Here is a 24210-nt window from a genome sequence, read left to right as displayed (position 1 = left end):
TTTTTCAAATGCTTCACACTTTAGCTATATATTTTAACATACCATCGAGTTTGTTAGTGTTTGCATATTGGGTATAAAGTTTTGTTCAAACTCTGTGTTTAAGATTCGAGTTACATTCAACCATCAACAACGTTACAACTGGTTAGGTAGTTGTAGGATTTTAGGATTTTGATGAATTTTATTCTCTTTGTATACCTATATGTATATGTAGTGGGGGCATTTTTTTTTTTGTTGTTTTCTTTAAAGGGGCCTTTGAACATTTTCACATTATTTGTAGTAATATTCATTTTTACATTTTTATATTATTTGTAATAGTACCCATTTTTACATTATTCCTTTTTAAAGCTAGAATAATATCTGATAAATATATAGTTCATGTTGTTAAATGACCTACTTGGACTAAGATAATTTTACAATCAATGTTTCAAATAACAAATTTATAGAAAAAATGAATGTATGAACTTAGGTATTAGATAGTTATCATATTCAAAATATTTGTCAGTTATAACTCCCTATTATATTTTAAATTTATAAGAATTTTTTATTTTATAATACAAAAATGAGTATAAAAAATTATTTAAATTATACATTCCCGTGCATTAGCATGGGTTGCCGCTAGTATACTAATGAGCAATGGTAGAGGGCCCAAATTCTGTGGCTCAAATGGCCAAAACGACGTCGTTTTGAGTACAAAACAACATCAAAATGGCCAAAACGACGTCGTTTTGGCCATTTAAACCACATTTGAGCCACAGAATTAGGGCCCCAAACATTTTTCTATACGAATATAGGGATGTTAAACAACACTTTAGGCATGGCTTCTTTTAGGAAGATGGATTGAGTTGGATTTGAGGTTATTTTAATTACAAAAAGATAAAATAAATTTTTTAGTTTAATAAGATAAAATATCACATTAAATTTATAATTATTATTTTTTTCTCTCATAAAAAATTAAAAAAATCATCCCTAAACAAAATTTTTTAATCATAAAATAAATAGCCAAAAATTAAAAACCCAATCCGCTACTCAAACCAACTCTATATAATATTACTTTATCAATGAGATTCAAATATTTGAGTTTTTTTTGTTTTTTTTTGATAATAAAATTTTCAAAATATAAGTAGAGATGTTTTGAAATGGAGATTAAAAATTACTTCTCAACTTTTAACATACCCCCTCCTTCTCTCTTACCAAAAAAAAAAAAAAAAAAAAAAAACTTTTAATCATATTATCAAAACAGTCCGTAGTGTATCTCGACTCTCGAGGGACTTTATTGATGCGTTGTTGGACGCTTTAATCACCTTCCATTGGGTTGACTGTCTTCGCTGCATTCTAGTCCAAAGCCATCAACGGTTGACAACAATAGCACTGTCTCTCTCGAGTCCTCCAAAATCAAATCGGTCCGTACAGTTTCGTCTTCGAGAGCCCTTCCAAAGTCCCCCCCCCCAAAATGGCGCCAAACTCCTAATCTTCTTCTCTCCAACACTTCTCTCTCATCCTCACTTGATCCTTCTCTCTCTCTCTCTCTCTCTGAGAATGCAGCGCCAGAAGTCTATACTGTCCTTCCTTCAGAGACCTTCGCCGGAAAACCAGAAAAACGGCGGAGACGCACTCGAAGGCCGGCGAGTCCCTCATTTTCCGGCGAAGCAACACAACAAAAACACCGTAGTAGCCAATCAAGCTACCGTTTCGTCAACATTGGACTCCTCTGTTGAAATCCGAGGAACTGACACTCCGCCGGAGAAGGTGCCACGTCAGATTTTCCGGACGAGCTTCGCGGCAAATGAAAACAGCGAGAGGCCTTCTCTGTTCTCCAGCATTAAGCACAAGTTCGTGAGGGTCGATGATAAGGAAAAGTCCTGTGATGCGTCTTTTGAATTTATAGGGTATTTATCAGTCTCTGCTTAAGCGTTAGGGCTTCAGAATCACTGAGTGGTTAATCAATCATTATCGCAATGCATAATAACTCTGTCATGGTAATAAACTAAACTAAACTAAAAATATTGCATTTTCAACAATATGATTTTCTGAAATTCCTCTTGTGCAAATGAATGATATTAATGTTTGTTAGATTTTATTTTAATATTTTTAGAGTTGGATCTGATGGATGTATGTGAATTTCAAATCAAGGATTTGAGTTTAAATTTGTAGAAATATTAGAGAGTTAGTTATCATAGGTGGATAACACAACTATAGAAGAAGATAACTAGAGATAGAAGATATGTATTTTGGTAGGATAGGACCTTAGTAGTTGGAAGGAGAATTCCACATGCATCCATCATGATAAAGTTATATAATTTAATCTCAAATCTAAATTCAAACTATTTCCCTTGAATGATGAATGTCAAAACCCTAAATACAAACGCAACCTTAATTTTAAGGCATGTTTGTATGCTTATATTCAGTTGCGTTAATCACAAATTCTTATGTGGTTGTTATGTCATTTGATTTGTTTGGCATATAACCTGGGTGTCTATATGCTCTATGTCCTTCAACTTACTCTACATTAATTTTGCAAAATATGAAGCCACAACTTTTATATCAAGCTAAATGCAAGCCTAAACACTTGACTTCAGTTGTTTTACTATTTGTTGGTCTTAACGTTTTTTTTGTGCTATTACCTTAGCATACTCATATTCTTATAACGTTCTTGTGTGTATTTGCAGGAACCAAGTGAATGGTGGTTCCATCAATGTTTGCCCAATTACTAGTAAATCAAGTAACTTGGAAGCATTGCTTTGTGAAGTTGCTCCTTCTGAACATGTTGGGAAGGGAAATATACACAATTCTAATGGAACAGATCGTCGAGGGGATAATGGGTGTCCATTGGTTATAGAAGATGATGACGATGATATTCTTGGGCCAGAAACACCAGGTATGCGGCCTCTTGTTCCGCGTTTGAAGCGAATTCAAGAGGACAGTTGCAACTTTAAGGATAGAAGTGATTGCTCCTTGCTGGATTCGAGCAAACGAATTAAAAAAGATTCAGAGGCCGGAAATAAAAATCTTGCACAGCTGTCTGAAACAACTAGTAAGTTTGAATGGCTTGATCCATCTCGGATCAGGGATGCTAATGGAAGAAGGCCCGGTGACACTCTATATGACAAGAGGACACTCTATATACCTCCCGATGCTTTGAAAAAAATGTCGGCATCTCAAAAGCAGTATTGGAATGTTAAGTCTCAGTATATGGACGTAATGATTTTCTTCAAAGTGGTCAGTTATGAAGCTGCTGTATCATTTTTCATTTGTTCATTTATGTTTAGGAAATCATGGGTGTGTTTGGTTTGTATTTGTAGAGTAGTTTTTGAGATAAAAAGTACGAAAACTTGTTTGGTTTGCCTTTTTTCAGAAATGGTTTTGGAAAATTATTTTGGGGAGAGAGTTTTAAAAAAAGTTATTGATTTGATGTGTATGAGAGAGAGAGTGATTTTGGAAAGTAGGTAACCAAACAAAATTTTGAGATTTTTTTGGAAAAATTTGTTTGGTTTGATTACTCTTGAAAATTTATTTGTAGAGAATTTTTCCCAAAATTTTTTTCTGAAAAACAAACCAAACCTAGATATTTGTTATCCATATGATGCATCTGTATGTGGCTGGAAAAAGTCAAATTATGTTGGTTTATATGATCATGGCAAGTTAAATGTAGTTTTACAAGGAGTGGTTTTTTTATTGAACAAAAAAGACACATACGTTGAATAGCAAGGAACTTGTATTTTGTCCAAAAACAGCATCTTTGTTTATTTGGAGACCCATACGATCACCATTCTACTCTTCCTTTGAATTTTTTTTTGGTTTCCTTTGGGGAATTTTTTCTCTTCTGTTTTTATATAAAAATGAAGTTTCTTTAGAAAGATCTGCTACATTTAGAATGGTCAAAATTTTTTCTTACCGTAATTTATTTGTGCTGAAATCAAATTTGTCTAACACTACAACTACGGATTTTATGAAGGGAAAATTCTATGAGCTCTATGAACTAGACGCTGAAATTGGCCATAAGGAGCTTGATTGGAAAATTACAATGAGTGGTGTGGGAAAATGTCGACAGGTAGTTTCTTCTATGGCACTGTGTTTTTATTCTCCATTTTGTTTAGCCCATACATGAGGTATTTGTGCTTTGTTCATTTTAAAATAATTTCTATCATTGACATGTTCCTTTGGTTAGGTTGGCATCTCTGAGAGTGGGATTGATGAGGCTGTTCAGAAGTTGATTGCTCGTGGGTGAGAAAATAATATCCAAATATATATATATATATATATTCTGGCTTAATATCCAGATTAGATGGTTTCTGAATGTATCTAAGGACTATAGATCTTCTATATAAATAGTTTGCAAATACCCTCTAAAGCAAAAGGAGTTTGTGAAAATGTAATTTAAGTTATATGCCTTGCACCTTTGTTGTTGAATGTTGGCCCAAGACAGTGCATGGCTGTCAATATGGAAAGGTTCAGCCCACTCAAGTACTAGTTAATCCTGTTTGGACTTAAAGTTTCTAGGTATTGCCATTCTCTTACTAGTTGTAAATTTTCTTTCTGAAGGTACAAAGTTGGCCGAATGGAGCAGTTGGAAACGTCTGAACAAGCAAAAGCCAGAGGTGCTGCATCTGTAAGTTTGCTAAGTTTTCTAAATACTGACTAATTTATTGTTTTTAGTGCGATGTCTGACAATTTCAATTCCTTTCATCCGTAGTTACTCCAATGAGGTAAAGATGTATCCTTTGTTAGGCAAGTAATTGGAGGAGCATTTACCTAGAATTAGTGCATTGCATATTCCATCACGAAGGTTGGTCAGGATAATCCCTCAATCTTCTATGAGGTTTCCTGTGGCTTGGGAGCCGGAGTCTGTCTGTATTATTTATAAGAGAACTTAAGGCTTGTATATTGGTTTCTACCATCATGCAAGAAATCTCCATCTCCCAGGCCATAGCCAGACCCTGCGCCATTTATACAAAGTTCAACAAAGGTTGTATTCCTTTTCACCTAAAAAATATAAATCCAACCTGCATTTTAAAGCCATCATCCATGGGCAGTTTCCACTTTCCTGCGAATGTTTACCAAGGCTCATCTGTAGCCATTTAGGAAGCAAAAATAGAGAGGGAAAAGAGCTTCAAACTTTCTTGCATTCATGTTTACGGTTTTTCTTTTTCGAGTAGGGTATGAGAGAGGCATATATGCTTCTATCTGATGCTTACTGTCTCTTAGCCCTTAGGGGAATCTTTCAATGATAGTTTGATTTTGACCAATGACTCTAATCCTCTTCATTCATTAGATTTTTATTCTTTCAGAAGCCGTAGCATATATTTTGAAATCTGTGAAAATGAAATCTGAGAGAAGTTATTGGCATGGAAGTATATGGTAACAAGGAAATGCCTGAGGATCTAGGTATAAATTGCCGTTTAAGCTTGTGTCTCTTTCTTCTTTTTGAGTTGGGAAATCTAATTGTGTTCATGAATTTCTTCTTATGCTGAAAAGGCAAAATTCTTTACCTTTTTCTTTGGTAGTCCTTTAAGCAACTGCAGTTTAGCATCCTAAACTCCTTTTCTAGATTTTACATGTACTCTAATAGATAGTACAGTAAGTTGAAAGTTGAGTTTTAATAGCCCAACTATTAATTTCTAAAAAGTTGTTAGAAAAATGGCAATGGACTTCCTTCTTTTAGCATTTTTTCAAGGTGATTTTGAGCCTGAGTAGGGTGTACAATAGGCTTTGTCTTATTCACTCTGTCTATAAAGTTATTCTAAGGCAACAAATAGAAGAACAATGATTCTGTGGAACTTCTTCTTGTTCTGGGTGGTAGCACCCTTGACCAGGCATTTATGAACAACATTTTGCTTCTTTCTTTTTCTATTTTTTCTTTCTTATTTTCTCTCCATGACCTCAAATGCTTTCTTATGCTCAAATGATCCTTTTATCCACCAACTTCTCTAAACATTGTTTTCGGAGTAACTGTGATGAGGCTTATGTTCAATGAACTTAGTTCACGGGCTTAGAGCCTCCTGAATGTAGTTTAGTTCCTTCTTTAGTGTATAGTTCTGAAGTTTACAACTGGTGCTTGTTCCACTTATACTGTCATCCTTCGTCACTACTTATATTTTGGGTCAATTACTTCTCAAGTCTTGTTCTCAGATTATACAACTAGTGTTTCATTGATTTTGTGGTTCCAATTTGTCTCTAATTGCAGGTTTGAGATTATGTTAATAATGAACTGAGCTATATGATTTGAAATTTTGGGTTTCAGGTGATCCAAAGAAAATTAGTTCACGTATTCACACCATCAACCTTAATTGATGATAACATTGGGCCTGATTCTGTTCATCTTCTCGCTATAAAAGAGGTCTGATAGTTCTTGGATGATTAACCATTGGATGTTAATGTTTTTGTTGTGTGGTTGACTTTGAATTTATTGTTTGCTTCTGTTTATGTTATTTTTCTTTTTTCTGTTTTCTTGTTCTATCCCATGTTTTCATCAATCTTTGGTTTAATTATTTTTTGTTTTTGTTTTTTTGTTTTTTTTGTTTTTTAGGTTTTTTAACCCCAATTACACAATCCATCAATATTTGCTTCATACGTTGGCTGTTTTTCCTTTATTCAATGGCATGGGGATTTTGCTGCTTCTTCATAACCTTTTTAACTCCCTACAAAAGCTAAATTTTCATTAGCTACAAACTGAATTGATCCTGTAAAAACCATTTACACTATTATTTGGTGTCATGCTTCCTTAAGCTTCCTAGCTTTGATGAAAATAAATTTGCTGTACATGTCACTGGAACTGTATTCACATTTTTATGAATAGGTGATACTTCTACAAAACCAGAATCACAATTACCATCTACTGCGGTCAAAGTCGGAAGATTGTGGTGTGAGGTCATTGCATTGTTTAACCACTAGTAATTGAACTGGAAGGCCCTTCTAAAACTTCCTGCTGCTTGTCTATATCAACCTGAAAATGGCATGATATGATTGCTAGATACTTGTAAACATAGGGCACCTAAGCTTTTCGGCAATCCAACTAAACAATACATAATTACATCAGGCAGGAGCTTCAAGACAACTAGAATGTTGTGAAATTATATCATATTATTGTGGCTACGACAGAGAATCAAGAACTCATAATGTTAATTTTTTTTTTAATATATTGTTTGTGTAGGGGTGATCATTGGTTCCATAGTAAAATCTTGGCCTAATAACCTTGAGGTTATGGGGTCAAGTCTTGAGGTAATCACTTTGTGCACTGTGCCAAAGGTTGGTTGTATACCCAATCTTTCCCTACCAAACACACATTAATGTGTACTATTTGGACATTGTTTTTTTTTTTTTTTTATATTGTCTGTGTCTAATGTTCATGTTGACTATGTACTTTATAAACTTTCTCCAATCCTTCCGTTTGATGAATATAATAATATTTTTGACTGCTATTAATAATGTGTTGTGAGATAAAGTTTGTCACTTAACTTCCTTTTGGGCTTCGGGGAATTCTCTATTTAAGGGTTTTTCACTTTTTTTTGTTGGTTAGAGATTGGTTGGCGGTGTGTGATATGTAGGCTTTTTCTTGAGGTAATCTTGTTAGGGTTTTGCTCTTTGTATTCTCATTTTCCTTTTGTAAGAGGATGCCTCATCCTTGCTTCCTTTTTTGATTTATCCATAAAGTCTGTTGTTGATCAAAAAAAAAAAAAAAATTATCATGTGCATTTGACATGCAAAAGTTTCATCTCTTTTTGATATATATCATGACTGTTTTTGGGCTTAAGTTTTATCGATATGTTTTGTTGTATTGATGAATTTGACCTTTGTATCTAGGGTAACTGTGAACTAGGCAGTGGTTCAACTACATATGGCTTTGCTTTTGTTGACTGTGCTGCTTTAAAATTTTGGGTTGGTTCTATTAGCGATGACACTTCCTGTGCAGCATTGGGGGCATTGTTGATGCAAGTATGCTCTTTGATTACATTTTTTCTGCTTGAATAATTCTATATATGTGCAATTCTTGAATATGGTCAATTTACTGTTATCTTGTCATTGGTTTTGATACTAGGTGTCGCCTAAGGAAGTTATATATGAAAGTCAAGGTAAACTTAACATTTTTGTGCTTTATTTTTGAATAAATGGATTTAAAAATTTTAGCCAGAACTTTTGTCCAAAGTCTGCTAGTTAATATACGATATGTTTCAGGGCTGTCCAGAGAAGCTCAAAAAGCACTCAAAAAGTACACATTAACAGGTGAGTATCAGATTATGATTAACATTTTTAATTAGCGTATTTCTGAAAATTTTCTTTCTTATTCTTTAATCTGCATGGATTGCTGAACTGTCATATGGAAATTGATTGACATAGAAAATTGATAGAATCGAATCTTGACAATTTCAAGTAGTGTTTGGTAGGTTTACTTTTCAAAAGTTAACTCTGTTTTTAAATCATGATTTGAATGTAATATGTTAACCAAATATATTTTTAAAATACAACTCAAAATTACTTTCAAAACTCCTCTCTTCTCTTTTTATTATTATTATTTCAATCAATTAATCACTTTTTCTCTTTCATCTCTCCTCTCGCCTCGCACATTCTCTCACATTTTATACATCTATCAATCAATCAAAAAAAAAATAAAAAAATAAAATTACAAATCATCCCAAAACTATTTTCAGAACTCATAACCAAATAAATTTTCTCTTATTCAAATCTTGATTCAAAAACTTAAAGCTCAAAACTCAAAACACAACTCCACACTCAAATCATTATTCTAAAACTAAACCAAATAGACCCTTAAAGTTTTCATGTACCTTGGAGTGATTAAATGAATACAAACTAGCCGCGTTGTTTATCTGATGTGCCTGGCTGGCAGTGCTGAGTTGCAGCTGATGTCATGGCTCGTGCATATTGTTGGCATATTATAATCACCGAAAGTCACTTAGTATTTTATTAGCCGAAAGGCAGTAGGGTCTGTTATCATTGTTATGCCCTCAGGGATCATCTTGTAATTGTCGTGTTTGTAAACCCTAATCTTCATGTATAAATAAGGGTTGATATCTCATCATACCCTAAGTTGATTTATTCGAGCTTCATGGTATCAGAGCTAAACCTATAGGGTTTCGGCTCACCCTCGTTGGTAGACCTTTTTCACCAACAACAACAACACTCTAGGGTTCGAAGCTTACCTGGGTGGATCTTCCTCAGCCGTCTTCCTCGGTCTATCCTCTTCAGTCGATCTCCTCAGCCGTCTTCCTCAGTCGATCTCCTCATTCCCTCAGCTCGTCTTCCTCAGCCGTCTTCCTCGTCGACCTCCTCTGTCGATCGTCACTTGGCCGACAGCACCGCAGCTCGGCGATCTCCTCCAGCCATTTCGTCGCTCGTCTTCTTCGTCCTCAGCCTCTGATCTCACTGAGGTATATAAATCTATATATATATATAACTCTATATATATCCGACTCTATTTATATATATAAATATATCAGGATATATAGTTATATATATATAAAGACATGTATCAATAAATCAACGTAAAAAAAAAAAAAAAAAACAAAAAAAAAAAAAAAAAAAAAAAAAATCAATAAAATGAAATGAAATGAAATATATATATATATATATATATATTCAAAAAAAAAGAAAAAAAAGAAAAAAAAAAAGAAAAAAAAAAAAGCATTTCTTAATTTTTGATATGTCTTTATAGTGGTCATTGTGCCTGTTATCTCACTACCACCTTCCGGGTTTGTGATTTCTACTAGTTTGTTGTGGGTTTGGTAGTATTGTATCCATGACAGATTCCACTAGTGTGTCCTTTTCGTCTCAAACACCAAAGAGTGAGAGTCTCATTCTACCTACTACCATGACTGAGAATCCCAACCCTAGTCTGAAAATCACCACCTCTCTATTTAATGGTCAGAACTACCTAGCATGGTCTCAAAGTTTGACTTTGTTTTTGAAAAGTAGAGGAAAGATGGGGTATGTTGATGGCAGGATACAGGCACCTAGTACCACTGACTCAGGTTATGACCAATGGGAGATTACCAACTCTTTGATTATGAGTTGGCTTATCCATTCGATGGTTCCAGAACTTGGTGAGGGCTACTTGTCTATGGAGACTGCCCAGGACATTTGGGAGGCTGTGGCTGTTACCTATTCCCGCAAAGGAAATTTTTCACAGGCCTTTGAGTTGCGTCGCTCTATTGAGAGCACACTTCAGGGGGAGCAGACTGTTCTTCAGTACTTCACTTTCCTCACCAACGGCTGGAAACGCCTTGACCACCTGGAAGACTATAAGCCCGTTTGCCCTACTGATTCTGTCGGGTACAAGAAGTTCATTGCTCGGGAACGGGTCTTTAAATTTTTGGCCGGCCTAAATATGGAGTATGATCCAGTTAGGGGTCGAGTTCTGAGTATGGACACCCTTCCTTCACTACAGGAGGCATTTGCCTATGTACAAAATGAGGAAAGTCGTCGGTCAGCTATGATGTCCCCTGTCTCTACTGACCGTTCCGCATTACTGTCTACTCCCCGAGATGGCCTCAGCCTGCCTCCTCCGTCTGCTGCTAAGGAGTCTATATTCTGTGATTATTGCAAGAAGCCGCGGCATACTCGTGAGACATGTTGGAAGCTTCATGGAACTCCATCTGGGGGACGAGGTGATCGGTCAGGTTCTCGAGGAGGTCGGTCAGGCCACTCTCGAGGACGTGGTTCCTATTCCCGGGCTCATCAGTCTAGTGCCGTTGATACCCTTGATTCTAATTCTACTTCTGTTACCCAAGCTTCTGATACTGAGCTGGAGGATGCTTTGCGCCAATTGTTGGACCGCCGATCTTCTACTGCTCTCAGTACCGTTTCCTCGTCCTTTGCCCGCTCAGGTAACTTAGCATCTGTTCCTTGTGCTTTCCTGTGTCATACATCTTTGCCTTGGATTATTGATTCTGGTGCCTCAGATCATATGTCTGGCTCCTCTGATCTTTTCTCTGCCTATAAGCCCTCTTCAGGTCAGGACAAAGTTAGGATTGCCGATGGAACTGTTTCTTCCATTTCTGGAAAAGGTTTAGTCCAAGTCACTCCTACCATGCATCTATCTTCTGTTCTCCATGTTCCCAAGTTTTCTGTTAATCTGTTATCCTTAAGTCGTCTTACCCAGGATTTGAATTGTTGTGTGACGTTTTTTTCCTGATCATTGTCTTTTTCAGGACCTTGTCACGGGGAGGACGATTGGCAGTGGTAGTGCAGAAAATGGTCTCTACTTCCTAGATCAACCGGACAAACTTGCTTATTCTTCCACCGCGTCTTCTACTACCCCCGCTGATGTATGGTTATGGCATCGGCGTCTTGGGCATCCCTCATTTCATTTACTTAAGCATTTATTTCCTTCTAGTTTCGCAAATCATCATGTGTCTGACTTTCTTTGTGAGTCTTGTCAACTTGGAAAACAACATAGAGCTTCTTTTGCTCCCAGTTTGAATAAAAGCTTAGTTCCTTTTTCATTAATACATTCTGATGTTTGGGGTCCCTCTCGTGTTCTGTCTGTGAAAGGTCATCGCTGGTTTGTTACATTTATTGATGATTTTTCTCGTGCTACTTGGGTGTATCTCATGAAAGATAAGAGTGAAGTTTTCTCTGTGTTTCGCACTTTTCATAAGATGATTTGTACTCAGTTTGGGGCCACTATCAAAATATTTCGTTCTGATAATGGTGGGGAATACATAGATTCTGGGTTAGGACAATATTTCTCTACTCATGGCATTATCCATCAGACCTCTTGCACCAATACCCCTCAACAAAATGGGGTGGCCGAACGCAAGAATCGGCATCTTCTTGACATGGCTCGGTGCATGTGTTTTTTTATGAACGTGCCTCAACCCTATTGGGGCGACGCTGTTCTCACCGCTGCCCATCTTATTAATCGTCTCCTTACCCAAGTCTTGGACAAACAGGCTCCGCTTCACGTTCTCCTCGGTTCTCAGTCCTTGTTTTCTATTTCTCCCAAAATATGTGGTTGTGTCTGTTTTGTCCATAATCACTCTCCCTCTCGTGGTAAGTTGGACCCTCGCTCCCTCAAGTGTGTTTTCCTTGGTTATTCTCCTACTCAAAAGGGGTATAAATGTTACCACCCTCCTTCCCGTAAATGGTTTGTGTCCATGGATGTCACTTTCTTTGAGTCCCAGTCCTATTTCTTGTCCTCTCCGGTGTCACCGTCCTCATTTCCGGGGGAGCCTTGGTGTGAAGTGAGTCCTGTGTCTCCTATAAGTCTTGTGCCTCCTATGGTAGAACCAGTTGTTCTTGCACCCCCCTCTTCTACTGGAACTATAGAACCCACTGTCACCAAGAATAAGGATGGGCATGTTTATGTCCGGGACATCGACAGAAAACAAGTTAACTGGATACAAGGGACTGTTTCTGCTACTCCACTGCCATCTCCTGCTTCTGATGAGAGTCTAGGTAACTTTGAATCTCATGAGTCCATTGATCTTGATGTTCCTATTGCCAAAAGGAAGGGTGTGAGATCTTGTACTCAACATCCTATCTCACAGTTTGTATCATACTCTCATTTGTCATCCTCATATAGAGCGTTTGTGTCCAATATTTCCTCTGTTCGCATTCTTAACCATTTTCAGGATGCTCTTGCTATCTCTGAGTGGAAACTAGCCATGATTGAGGAAATGAAAGCACTTAGAAAGAATGGCACTTGGGAATTGACTGAGTTACCTACGGGCAAACGACCTGTGGGCTGTAAATGGGTATATACTGTGAAACACAAAGCAGATGGGTCTATTGAGCGTTACAAGGCAAGACTTGTGGCAAAAGGGTTTACTCAGACATATGGCATTGATTATCAGGAGACCTTCGCACCCGTGGCTAAAATGAATTCAGTCAGAGTACTTCTCTCTCTAGCAGCTAATCTAGATTGGCCGCTTTATCAGTTTGATGTCAAGAATGCTTTTCTCCATGGTGACCTCGAAGAAGAAGTATATATGGACATTCCTCCGGGTTTTGAGGATCATCAAACAGAAGGGAAAGTATGCAAACTTCGGAAGTCATTATATGGTCTCAAACAGTCTCCAAGGGCTTGGTTTGAAAGATTCACTCAGGCTATGTTTAAATATGGTTTCAAACAAAGTCAGGCAGATCACACATTGTTTGTGAAACATTCCTCATGTGGAAAGACTACAGCACTTATTGTTTATGTAGATGACATAGTTCTTACAGGCAATGATAGTGAGGAAATACCTCTGTTAAAAAAATACTTAGCCAAAGAGTTTGAAATCAAAGACTTGGGAAGCTTGAAGTATTTTTTGGGAATTGAAGTTGCTCGCTCTAAGGATGGGATATTTATCTCACAGAGAAAATATGTGCTTGACCTGTTGAAGGAAACTGGGATGCTTAGCTGCAAGGCATGTGCCACCCCACTGGAACCCAATCAAAAATTGGGAGATGATGAAGGAGGAGAAGTTGTGGATAGGGGGAGCTATCAACGATTAGTGGGTAAGCTCATTTACCTATCTCACTCCCGTCCTGATATTGCTATTGCTGTCAGTATAGTTAGTCAGTTTATGCATGCTCCTCATCAGATTCACTTTGAGGCTGTCATGAGAATCTTGAGGTATTTGAAGTCTGCTCCTGGTAAGGGTCTGTATTTTTCAAAGTATGATCATCTTCGTGTAGAAGCCTATACAGATGCTGACTGGGCTGGGTCAGTAACTGATAGGAGATCAACTTCAGGGTATTGCACATTTGTCGGCGGCAACCTAGTTACTTGGAGGAGTAAGAAACAAAATGTGGTTGCCAGGTCAAGTGCAGAAGCTGAGTTTAGAGCTATGGCACAAGGTGTGTGTGAACTTTTATGGATCAAATTATTGTTGAGTGATCTAGGTATTGCTCAGACGGACTCCATGCGGTTATATTGTGATAATAAGGCCGCCATCAACATTGCTCACAATCCAGTTCAACATGACAGGACAAAACATGTTGAGATTGATCGCCACTTCATAAAGGAGAAACTCATTAGTGGTACCATTTGTACTCCTTTTGTTCAGTCTGGTGAACAACTTGCTGACATTCTCACCAAGGGAATTGGGAATAAACCGTTTCATGACATATTAGGCAAGCTGGGCATGAGAGATATCTTCGCACCAGCTTGAGGGGGAGTGTTGGCATATTATAATCACCGAAAGTCACTTAGTATTTTATTAGCCGAAAGGCAGTAGGGTCTGTTATCATTGTTATGCCCTCAGGGATCATCTTGTAATTGTCGTGTTTGTAAACCCTAATCTTCATGTATAAATAAGGGTTGATATCTCAGCATACCCTAAGCTGATTTATTCGAGCTTCACATATTACATTGGTCCATGCACCCACATACCTTTGGGCTGTCAATAACATTGCTAGATGTAAAATTTTTTTTTATAGAAATGTGTAAAAGGTGTATAAAATTATGTAAAAATGTTTGGGGATGTGTAAAAGTTGTATTGAGATTTTAATTTTTGTGGCATTTTCTTTTTATTGACAGCCTGTTGGGCTGTCATTAGCATGACCCTATTTTTATTTTCTTCCTTGGTGATTAGCTTCTAGTTGTGCTGATCTCGATTTGAGTTTGATAGCTGGGTATTGTCTGGAGTCTTTCCAGACCTTATAAGCTGGTAGAGGTGGGTTTTAGCTGATAATATAACTGATAATATGCTCGTCACATCGGACTAAAATAAGGGAGGTCAGTCTACATCAGTCTAAATTAAGGGAGATCCGTGTCAACCCAGATATTCTGGTGAAACTTCAGAATGTTGGAAGATCCGTCCACACCATTTTGCAACAGCATCATAGTAATTCTCACAGATGAAAATAGCATGCCCTAGCAAGCAATGGGAGTACTAATACCAAGGGTATTACATGGACTTCATTAATTTATAAGACAAATTACTAGGTGCTCAAGTTCTGTCTATCTTGCAGGATCCACTGCATCACAACTGACTCCAGTACAGCCAGCCATTAATTTGGTGAATGCTTCTGAAGTTAGAAATCTAATTCAGTTGAAGGGATACTTCAAAGGGTCTAGTAATACATGGGATCATACTTTTGATGGTGTTATGCACCATGATCTTGGATTATGTGCTCTTGGTGGACTTATTAGTCATCTATCCAGGTTGATGGTAAGCTTTTTCCTGTTGAATATTTTTTGATTGATAGTATTAATATATGTGGTACTTTCAGTGACTGACACTTTTCACTTTTGGGCAGTTAGATGATGTTTTGCGTAATGGAGATATTCGACCATACCAAGTCTATAAGGGTTGCCTCAGAATGGATGGGCAGACACTGGTTAATCTTGAGATTTTTGGTAATAATGCTGATGGTGGTCCATTAGGTAAGTGTTCATAAACTCACCTTCAATTATGATACTTAGTTTCAGAGGCCGTGCCTTATAGTTAATAGTTTTGTTTCTTAGTTATACTCTTATAAGTTTCTTTTATACGAGTTTCAGGTACACTTTACAATTATCTTAATAACTGTTTGACATCATCTGGTAAGCGGCTTTTAAAGAACTGGATCTGTCATCCTCTGAAAGATGTAGAGCAAATCAACTGTAGGCTTAATGTTGTTGAGGAGCTAATGGCACATTCAGAATTTATGTTACTCATTGCTCAATATCTTCGTAAGCTTCCAGACTTGGAAAGGTTGCTTGGACGGGTTAAGGCTAGCTTTCAGTCATCTGCTTCACTTGTACTGCCTTTGATTGGCAGAAAAGTTTTGAAGCAGCGAGTAAGTCTTGTCTACTTCTAACATGGGACGATAGTAATGGTGTTCTTCTGCTGGTATGTTATGTGGTAACCATTTATTTGGGTTTGGTCTAGTAACTGTGCGTGGCCTTTGTTGACTCGTTAATATTTCTTGAAATTATACATACTAGTATACAAAGATGATTAGAATATATCTCTTATTAGTTTGTAGGAAAAAAATCATTTTGTATCAATTCTTTTTGTTTGATCAGAGTATATATTTGTCTGCTTGTGGCACAGGTAAAAAAGTTTGGGGCTCTTGTTAAAGGCCTACGTGTTGGAATGGATTTGTTGATACTTTTGCAGAATGAGGGGCACATGATCTTATCATTATCGAAAGTTCTAAAGCTTCCATTGCTAAATGGTAATGATGGGCTTGATAAATTCCTTGCTCAATTTGAAGCAGCTATAGAAAGTGACTTCCCCAACTACCAGGTCTGCTTTTTTATCATTTATTAAGCATAATTTCTTCCAAGACTTTCCTGCTTAAGTATCTAGACTACATGGTGAATGCTGGCTGATCTACTAGCATGTCAAATAGATGTTGGCTGTTATTAGCGTGCTCTGCATTCGAGTACTATATGATGCAAATGTCACTTTAGATATATACTAATTTATTTGGCTCCAATGTGGACATCACCTGCAGAGTTATGTATGAAAGAATCTCACTTTGTGTCATCCAATGTGTTTATGTTGTAAGCAAGATATCATGCAAGGAAAGCAAGATATACATCTTTATGTATTAATTTGGTTGTCCTTATCCAATAGTATGTTAATATTTCTGTTTTTCTGCCTACGTCATGTTCCATTTGAATAGTGGTTGACTGGTTGAGATTCATGATGTTTATGATCAGTTCAGATGTGTGTCCAAGTCATAAACACTTGTTGAACTAATTTACTACATTTTTCAGTTCTTTAGAACTATAAGGTGAATTAAACTGTGGAAACTGAAGAAGCAAGTTATGTATTTTTTTCCCTTTAAGGCTTCTTGATGCTAATTGTGAACTTTAAAGATATAATTGTATGTTGCATGCTAGAAGGAGCATCTAATTTGATGTTTGGATTGTGGTTCAAGAAAAGGTTATTTGAACTAAGTTCTGCTGGCAAAATGTTGGTGTTGCATCTGTGGTGAAAAAAGCAAGCTTGCTTGGTTGTGATTTTCCAAAAACACTTTTCAGAAAATTCTACATTTTTGTTTGCCGTATTTTTTTGTTTTTACTGAATTTTTTTAATATTTTAAGCAATTTTTTTACTTTTTAGACATGCCTAATATAAATATACCTAAAAAGTAAAAAATTTGTGAAAAAAACCTTTTAAAAATTCACTAAATACCAAAAATACAAAAAAAATACGAGAATTCAGTACATTTTTTGTATTTTTATGTATTTATGAAATTTTTAAAATATTTTTTCACAAATTTTTTACTTTTTAGATACATCTAAGTAAGTGCATCTAAAAAGGTAAAAAAAATGTTTAAAATTTTAAAAATATTCACTAAAAATAAAAAAATACGAAAACCAAAAAACTGAGTTTTCAAAAAACTTAATCCAAAAAACTCAAACCAAACACGCTGAACCAAAACATATTGTTCCAGGCTCATGATGACATATGATATATAGCATCTCTTATAGTTCAAATTCAACAAAAAGTTCTACATTGTGTGCTCCTCTGTTGCATATTTTAAGTTCATTTATCACTAAACATGCTTGTTATCATTCCATGAAATGCAATTGTATAGCATTAGTCATGATGAATGAAGTTCCAACTTGCGTACAACACACTAAAATTACCTGCTTAGTGGATTTTATATAAATATTGACTTTCTTTGAGAGTTTGTGATGTTGTAATTGTAATTCAGTATTATCTCTCTCTCTCTCTCTCTCTCTCTATCTCCACACAGTCACATGCTACTCCATGTTGTATTTTCTTTTTAGTTTAGAGTGATATCTGTGTCTTTCTAAGTAAATATGGAACATTATTGACATAATTCATGGTACCAGGACCATAATGTGATGGACTCAGATGCTGATATACTCTCAATTCTGATTGAGTTGTTTATGGAGAAAGTTGTTGAATGGGCTCAAGTCTGCCAAGCCATAGATTGTATTGATGTACTAAGATCTTTTGCAGTCACTGCAAGTTCTGCATGTGGGGCTATGTCTAAACCTGTCATTTTACCTCTTTCTAAATCCACTGGTTTATGCCAAGTAACCAGAGGACCAATTCTTAAAATTAAAGGACTGTGGCATCCTTATGCCCTTGGAGAGAATGGCGAACTACCCGTTCCGAATGATGTATACCTCGGAGAGGATACAGATGGCCATCACCCCCGATCTTTACTATTGACTGGACCAAATATGGGTGGAAAATCCACCCTTTTACGTGCTACATGTCTAGCTGTTATACTGGCACAGGTTTGTTTTCTTGTGTTAAATTTGGAAGCTTAGTGTAGTGGATAAATGATGGCTCAAGTAGTTTTGGGATAGTGAAGATTTTCCCATATTTAATCATCCCTCTTTGTGTGAATAATTTTCCTATGGCTCGCAGCTGGGCTCTTATGTGCCTTGTGAGATGTGTGTTCTTTCCCTTGCGGATATCATTTTCACGAGGCTTGGTTCCACTGACCGAATCATGACTGGCGAGAGTAAGTTCTCTTCAGCAAGCTGACATTGATTTTATTTGACTGTTTAAATCGGTTTTTGTGGTTTAAAATTGGCTTATTGAGGACCTCATAAATTATTGGATTTTTATTGTTGAATGTATTATGTTCTATCTTTCAACTCTGAGAAACAAAGGAACGCACACAATGTTGGGAAACATCTGATAATGTGGCTATGGAAGAAGAGTTGGTGGCAGAGGTAGACAACAAAGTCGTTGCACTGTTGTGATCTGACTGGGCACTAACAGTCTTTATGGTGATGATGTTAGGTTCATGAACGGTTTTGATAGTTATAGTGGTGGTGTATTGGTGCTGGAGGGGTATTTAAATGTCAGTGATAGACAGATTAGCTGTTATAGTGGAATTATAAATATGCTTATCAATTTATAGACTGCAAAAGGTACAGCTTTTGATCAATGTTAATTGATATGAGACCCAATGTGCTGATCCTGGCGTTACATAAGTACATCATGAAAAAGTTGATTATCACACCACAATTTGAATGCATTTGGTTGATTCTCTTTGGATGGTTCCATTATCCAAGATATTCAACATTTAAAGTTGATTGAGGCTTCCATTTATGATATTAACCAGTTTTTCTCCTGAGATTTGGAAAGTAGGCAATTCAGGTTGAAACTCGGAATACACACGAAGACAGCCTCTTTTGTAATTGACTTCTCTGATTATGTTAGTCAATGTTGACCTCCATTTTTGTAGGTACTTTCTTCATTGAGTGCACAGAAACAGCATCAGTTCTTCAAAATGCCACACAAGATTCTCTGGTTCTTCTTGATGAATTAGGTCGAGGAACAAGCACCTTTGATGGATATGCTATCGCATATGCTGTGAGATTTCAGTATTTTCTCTTTTTACTCGTTTTAACTCCTTGAAATATCCTCTTGCTAGATAACTTGTATTTTGTACTTCTTGAAATATGCTCTTGTGAACAAGGGTTATATGTAAAACTCATAGGTTATGATGTTACAGAACGAATGTCTAGATTTTAGTTAGCAAAAACTTGTCTTATATCTTAAATATCATTCTAGAAGGATGGTCATCTTTATGGGACTGCATAATGTTAGAATTTCCCATCTTTACCTTCACCTACTCCACTACACACTCCACTTCACCTACCTCCACTTCACCACACACTCCACTTCACCTAACCCACTATCACCTCCACTACACCTACTACCACATTTTCTTCTATATATAGATTGTATAGGAATTGTAATTCATCAATCTTGTAATACATCAATCAATAATATACATCAATTTATTTTACATGGTATCAGAGCAGGTTTAGAAACTGATATTTTCACTTCCCCGGCGGGCGGCAACCTCACCTTAGCTGCCCGCCGGACCTCAACCTAGTCCGCTAAGATTTTTCTTACACATACCTCGCCAAAGCAACCTCCTCCGTTCTCCTCCTACGCCGATTCAGTTTTCCGATCCATCTCCGGCGGCGGTGCCTTCGTCTAGGCGACGACCGGAGACGCCGCTGATATCGCCGGCGGGGTTTGCATCGTTGTTGTTGGGGATTTCGTTGGCTCTGATGCTGTGTGGATCGGTTACTTTTTTCATTGGATTCCTGTTGATGCCTTGGGTTCTTGGATTGGTGATGGTTTTCTATGTGGTTGGGATTGTCTCGAGTCTGTCGATGATTGGACGAGCAATTCTTTGTCACACCACATCACCGGCTTCGCCGAGGAAGGAGGTTCCAGCGTGGACACTCTTGTGAAGGTGGTTCAGTAGTTAAGACTATACATGATGGAGGATTCAGCAGCGCTAACGTACTTCTTGATGGGGCCTCTAGCAATGTACAAGAAAAAAAAAAAATGTACCAGTCTTCTTGCAGAAGTGCTGCAGAATTTGTGGATACAAGTGTTATTAAGAATTACTAAAAACATGTGGATACATCTTCTACTGACAGTGAAACGACCAGATACACATGCCCACTCCCTCTCTCTCTGGTCCCTTTTTCTCTCCCCCATGCTTCCTTTAATCATCTCCATCCTTTTTCTTAATTTATTCCAACCCCACACAGCAAAAGCAACAACTTCCCCACATGCACTTTATGATAACATTATTTTTATTTTTTTTCTTTTTTAATTCCACCCACTTTCATCATTTCTCTGATTCCATTACTTTAACCCCACACCTCTCTCTACTCAGCACCCACGAGAGCCCATGCTTTCCTCCTTAATCTATTCTTATTATTATTATTATTATTATTATTATTATTACACCAAAAAAAAAAAAAAAAAAAAAAAAAAAAACCGAAATATCTATATCTATATATATATCTATATCTATATATATATCTAATTTTTGCAGAGCACTATCCCCGACCTGCCTTCTCCTTCCCTGACATTTCATCATCATTTTCTTTTATTTTATTTTCTTTTATTTCAACCCCTCTTTATCTCTTTTATATGCTTTCTCCATTAATTTATTCTTTTTATTATTATTATTCAAAAAAAAAAAAAAAAAAAAAAAAACAAACAAACAAACAGCAAACACCAAACCATCTTTTATTCATTTCAGGGATCAACCCCGATCACAATTTTACACACAACAAAAAAAAAACAAAAAAAAAAAAAAACCAAATCACAACAACAACCCAAACACATAGCTTTGTTTTCTTTCCTGCAGGCGGCCACACACCGACATCCCTTCTCTACTCTGCCGCCGGTCTCTTCTTTTTGCCTCCGTCCTGGGCGGTCCTTGACGGTGTTGCCTCCGTGCTTCCTCGACCACCAAACAAGTTGCCTCCTCCCTGCTCCTCCACTGCAGCATATGGTGGCCCTCCAAATCGGAACATCACGGTGGCCTTCCGCTTCAGCTCCTTGTTTTCTGCCCTTAGCACGCTTATCTCTGCTCGCGCATCCTTATACATGCGTTGGAGCAGAGCCAGTTGGGAATTTAAATGCTGCACCTCATTTGTCCTACTCTGCAGCCGGTTCGACAAATTTGTGACCGCCGTCATGCTTTCCACACATGCCTTCAGAGTATACTGATTAGCCTCAATATCAGTTTGCATCGCCATTTTTTGCTCCACCGACCGCATCGGAAAGTTCAATGGAGCAAAACCAGAGGTGTTTGGTTGCGGTTCACTGGCCACCGCACCAGTTATTTCTCTTGTGGGCTCGTTCAGTTCTGGAAAGAGCGTGAGCAGGTTCTGGGTAACTGGACGGGAAGAAGAGGCCATGTTTTTGAGTTGCTAAGTGTTTCAGAGAAGGGTTGGTTTCCGGGTGTTTCAAGATTTGCAGAGACACGCTCTCCGAGCGTTCAGAGGTTTCAGACTCGTATGCACAGCCTTCGCCTCAACCTTGTTTTAAATAGCCAGGGCCAGCCACGCGCATCGCGCGCCTCTTGCCACTAGCCGACAAAACGGGCACGCAAGCCAAGGCGCCCACGTGCCTCGCCATCATGTCCGGCACGCCTTTTGATGAATTATGGCACGCCTTTTTTATGGATTGGGCACGCTTTTTGATGGCACGCCTTTTGAAAGATTGGGCACACCTTTTGAGGGTGCGACTTTACAAGGGTCCGACAAGACTCTGTAAACTGTCCCGACATTGTTTCCGGTTAATTTCTACATGGGTCCGACAAGACTCTGTAAACTGTCCCGACATTGATTCCGGTTAGCTCCTTCATGGGTCCGACAAGACTTTGTAAACTGTCCCGACATTGATTCCGGTTAGTTTCTACAAGGGTCCAGCAAGACTCCGTAAACTGTCACAACATTGTCTTCTACAACGGTCCGACATGACCCCATAAACTGTCTTCTACAACGGTCCAACATGACCCCATAAACTGTCTTCTACAAACGGTCCGACATGACCCCATAAACTGTTTTTCTACAACGGTCCGACATGATCCCATAAACTGTCTTCTACACCGTTATGACACCACCATACAGTGTCCTCTACACCGTTATGACACCACATCCAGTGTCCTCTACCACGTTATGGCACCACCTTTCAGTGTCTTCACCAACGGTCTGACACAACCATACACCTTCACCTACTCCACTACACACTCCACTTCACCTACCTCCACTTCACCACACACTCCACTTCACCTAACCCACTATCACCTCCACTACACCTACTACCACATTTTCTTCTATATATAGATTGTATAGGAATTGTAATTCATCAATCTTGTAATACATCAATCAATAATATACATCAATTTATTTTACACATAAAAAGATTGAATGAACTTCTAGGTCAAAAATTTTGAGCTCGCTAATAAATTAATATGTTTAATTAACCATTCAATCTGGAATTATGGTTTATCCTCAATTTTTTTTAATGTATGTCCTGGTTTTAAAGAGTATTTTCTCTTTGTATGATATGCATTCCTGAATACCTGTGCAGGTATTTCGTCATCTTGTTGAGAAGGTCAACTGTCGGTTACTCTTTGCGACACATTATCACCCACTGACAAAGGAGTTTGCTCATCATCCACATGTTATACTACAACACATGGCCTGCACTTTCAAGTCAAAATCTGAGAACTCATCTGAAGGAGTTGAGGATTTAGTTTTCCTGTACCGGCTGACCTTTGGAGCATGCCCAGAGAGCTATGGAATGCAAGTGGCACTCATGGCCGGGATCCCAAAACAGGTGGTTGAAGCTGCATCAAGAGCTGGACAAGTGATGAAAGAATCGATTGGGGAAAGTTTCAAGTCGAGTGAGCGGAGGTCTGAGTTTTCGACTCTACATGAAGAGTGGTTGAAGACCCTCTTAGCTATCTCAAAGACTGAAGAAGGCAATTTTGATGATAATGATGCATTTGACACATTGTTTTGCTTGTGGCATGAGGTGAAAAGCTCATATCAAATGGGTAAATAAGAGGACGAAGCCAAATATAGTCTGGATTGTTGAAATTTGGAGCAGTATGACAAAATCTTGACGTGGTTAGAGCTTGTTTCTCTTGTTGGAAGAGAATGCAATAGCTACACTATTTTGCTCACTCTTGTAAATGTTTAATTTGGTTGTATTATAAATTGTTATGCTGAAACTCGATCACAACCACACTATTCTCAACGCACCCTAAATGACATGATTTAGTGGGAACTTGATGTCAACCACACAATCCTCAACACACTCTAAACGACACGATTTAGCAGGAATTTTGAAGCACAATCAAACGGTTGAAAGTGTATCAGAACAAAGGAGCTGAATTCTTTGTGTAGTTAGGAGCATGTGGTAATGTAGGGTTGGGCACGGCCGGTGACCCGCCCGTTCCAACTCGCATTTTAAAGGGCTTCCCTACTTCCAATCTCGTTCTGCTTATTTCATAATCAAATACGGGACTAATAATTGGGTGGGTCTCACATGTTCTCTCTACTTTCAATCTAAAGAGTAGTGAGATAGTCACACATGTTATAACATTATTGAATTATATTAGCATTTGGCAATGTGTATCTATCTTTGGAAACGGTTCACAACGGTAAAGTTTCCAGTTCATTGATTAATTCCCCTACCTTGTAATATAAAAATTAATTTTTTTTTATCTTCTTGATGGATTAAAGTGGAATAGTGGATTAAAACGTTGAAAATGAGAACAAACATGAAATTTGAACGGCGGACTTTTGAAAGTATGAAAATGTTATAGGTCTTAAATTTTTTATTAAATAAATCTTAAATTTTTTATCAAATAAATAATTAAATGTCTCACATGGGTATGGGGTTCACAAAATTGCAAACTCCTTACTTTTTTTTTTTTTTTTTTTTTTTTGATAACTGAGTGTCCGGGCCAGCTTTCGCGCACCTCGACTAATCTCAGGGCCCTGAAGTT

The 24210-nt window shown here is 37.6% G+C and overlaps 1 protein-coding gene across 1 annotated transcript; it reads left to right on the top strand.

Moving 5' to 3' along the window:
- Positions 1–1312: 1312 nt before the first annotated feature.
- MSH7 (MUTS homolog 7) lies at positions 1313–23497 on the top strand. Its single transcript, XM_028224972.2, has 17 exons — positions 1313–1886; positions 2667–3216; positions 3953–4048; positions 4166–4221; positions 4540–4606; positions 6239–6334; positions 7798–7929; positions 8033–8066; positions 8170–8217; positions 14911–15110; positions 15199–15325; positions 15443–15720; positions 15978–16172; positions 17738–18151; positions 18285–18381; positions 19114–19241; positions 22785–23497. Exons 1-17 carry the CDS (start codon positions 1537–1539, stop codon positions 23259–23261), a joined length of 3345 nt encoding a protein of 1114 aa, XP_028080773.2. The 5' UTR covers positions 1313–1536; the 3' UTR covers positions 23262–23497.
- Positions 23498–24210: the final 713 nt, after the last annotated feature.

Source organism: Camellia sinensis, chromosome 5, assembly GCF_055761805.1.
Source record: "Camellia sinensis isolate YWXY chromosome 5, ASM5576180v1, whole genome shotgun sequence".
In the NCBI taxonomy this organism is placed as follows: Eukaryota; Viridiplantae; Streptophyta; class Magnoliopsida; order Ericales; family Theaceae; genus Camellia; species Camellia sinensis.
The sequence above is the reverse complement of the archived record's forward strand: the minus strand, read 5'-3'. Positions and strand labels throughout refer to the sequence as shown.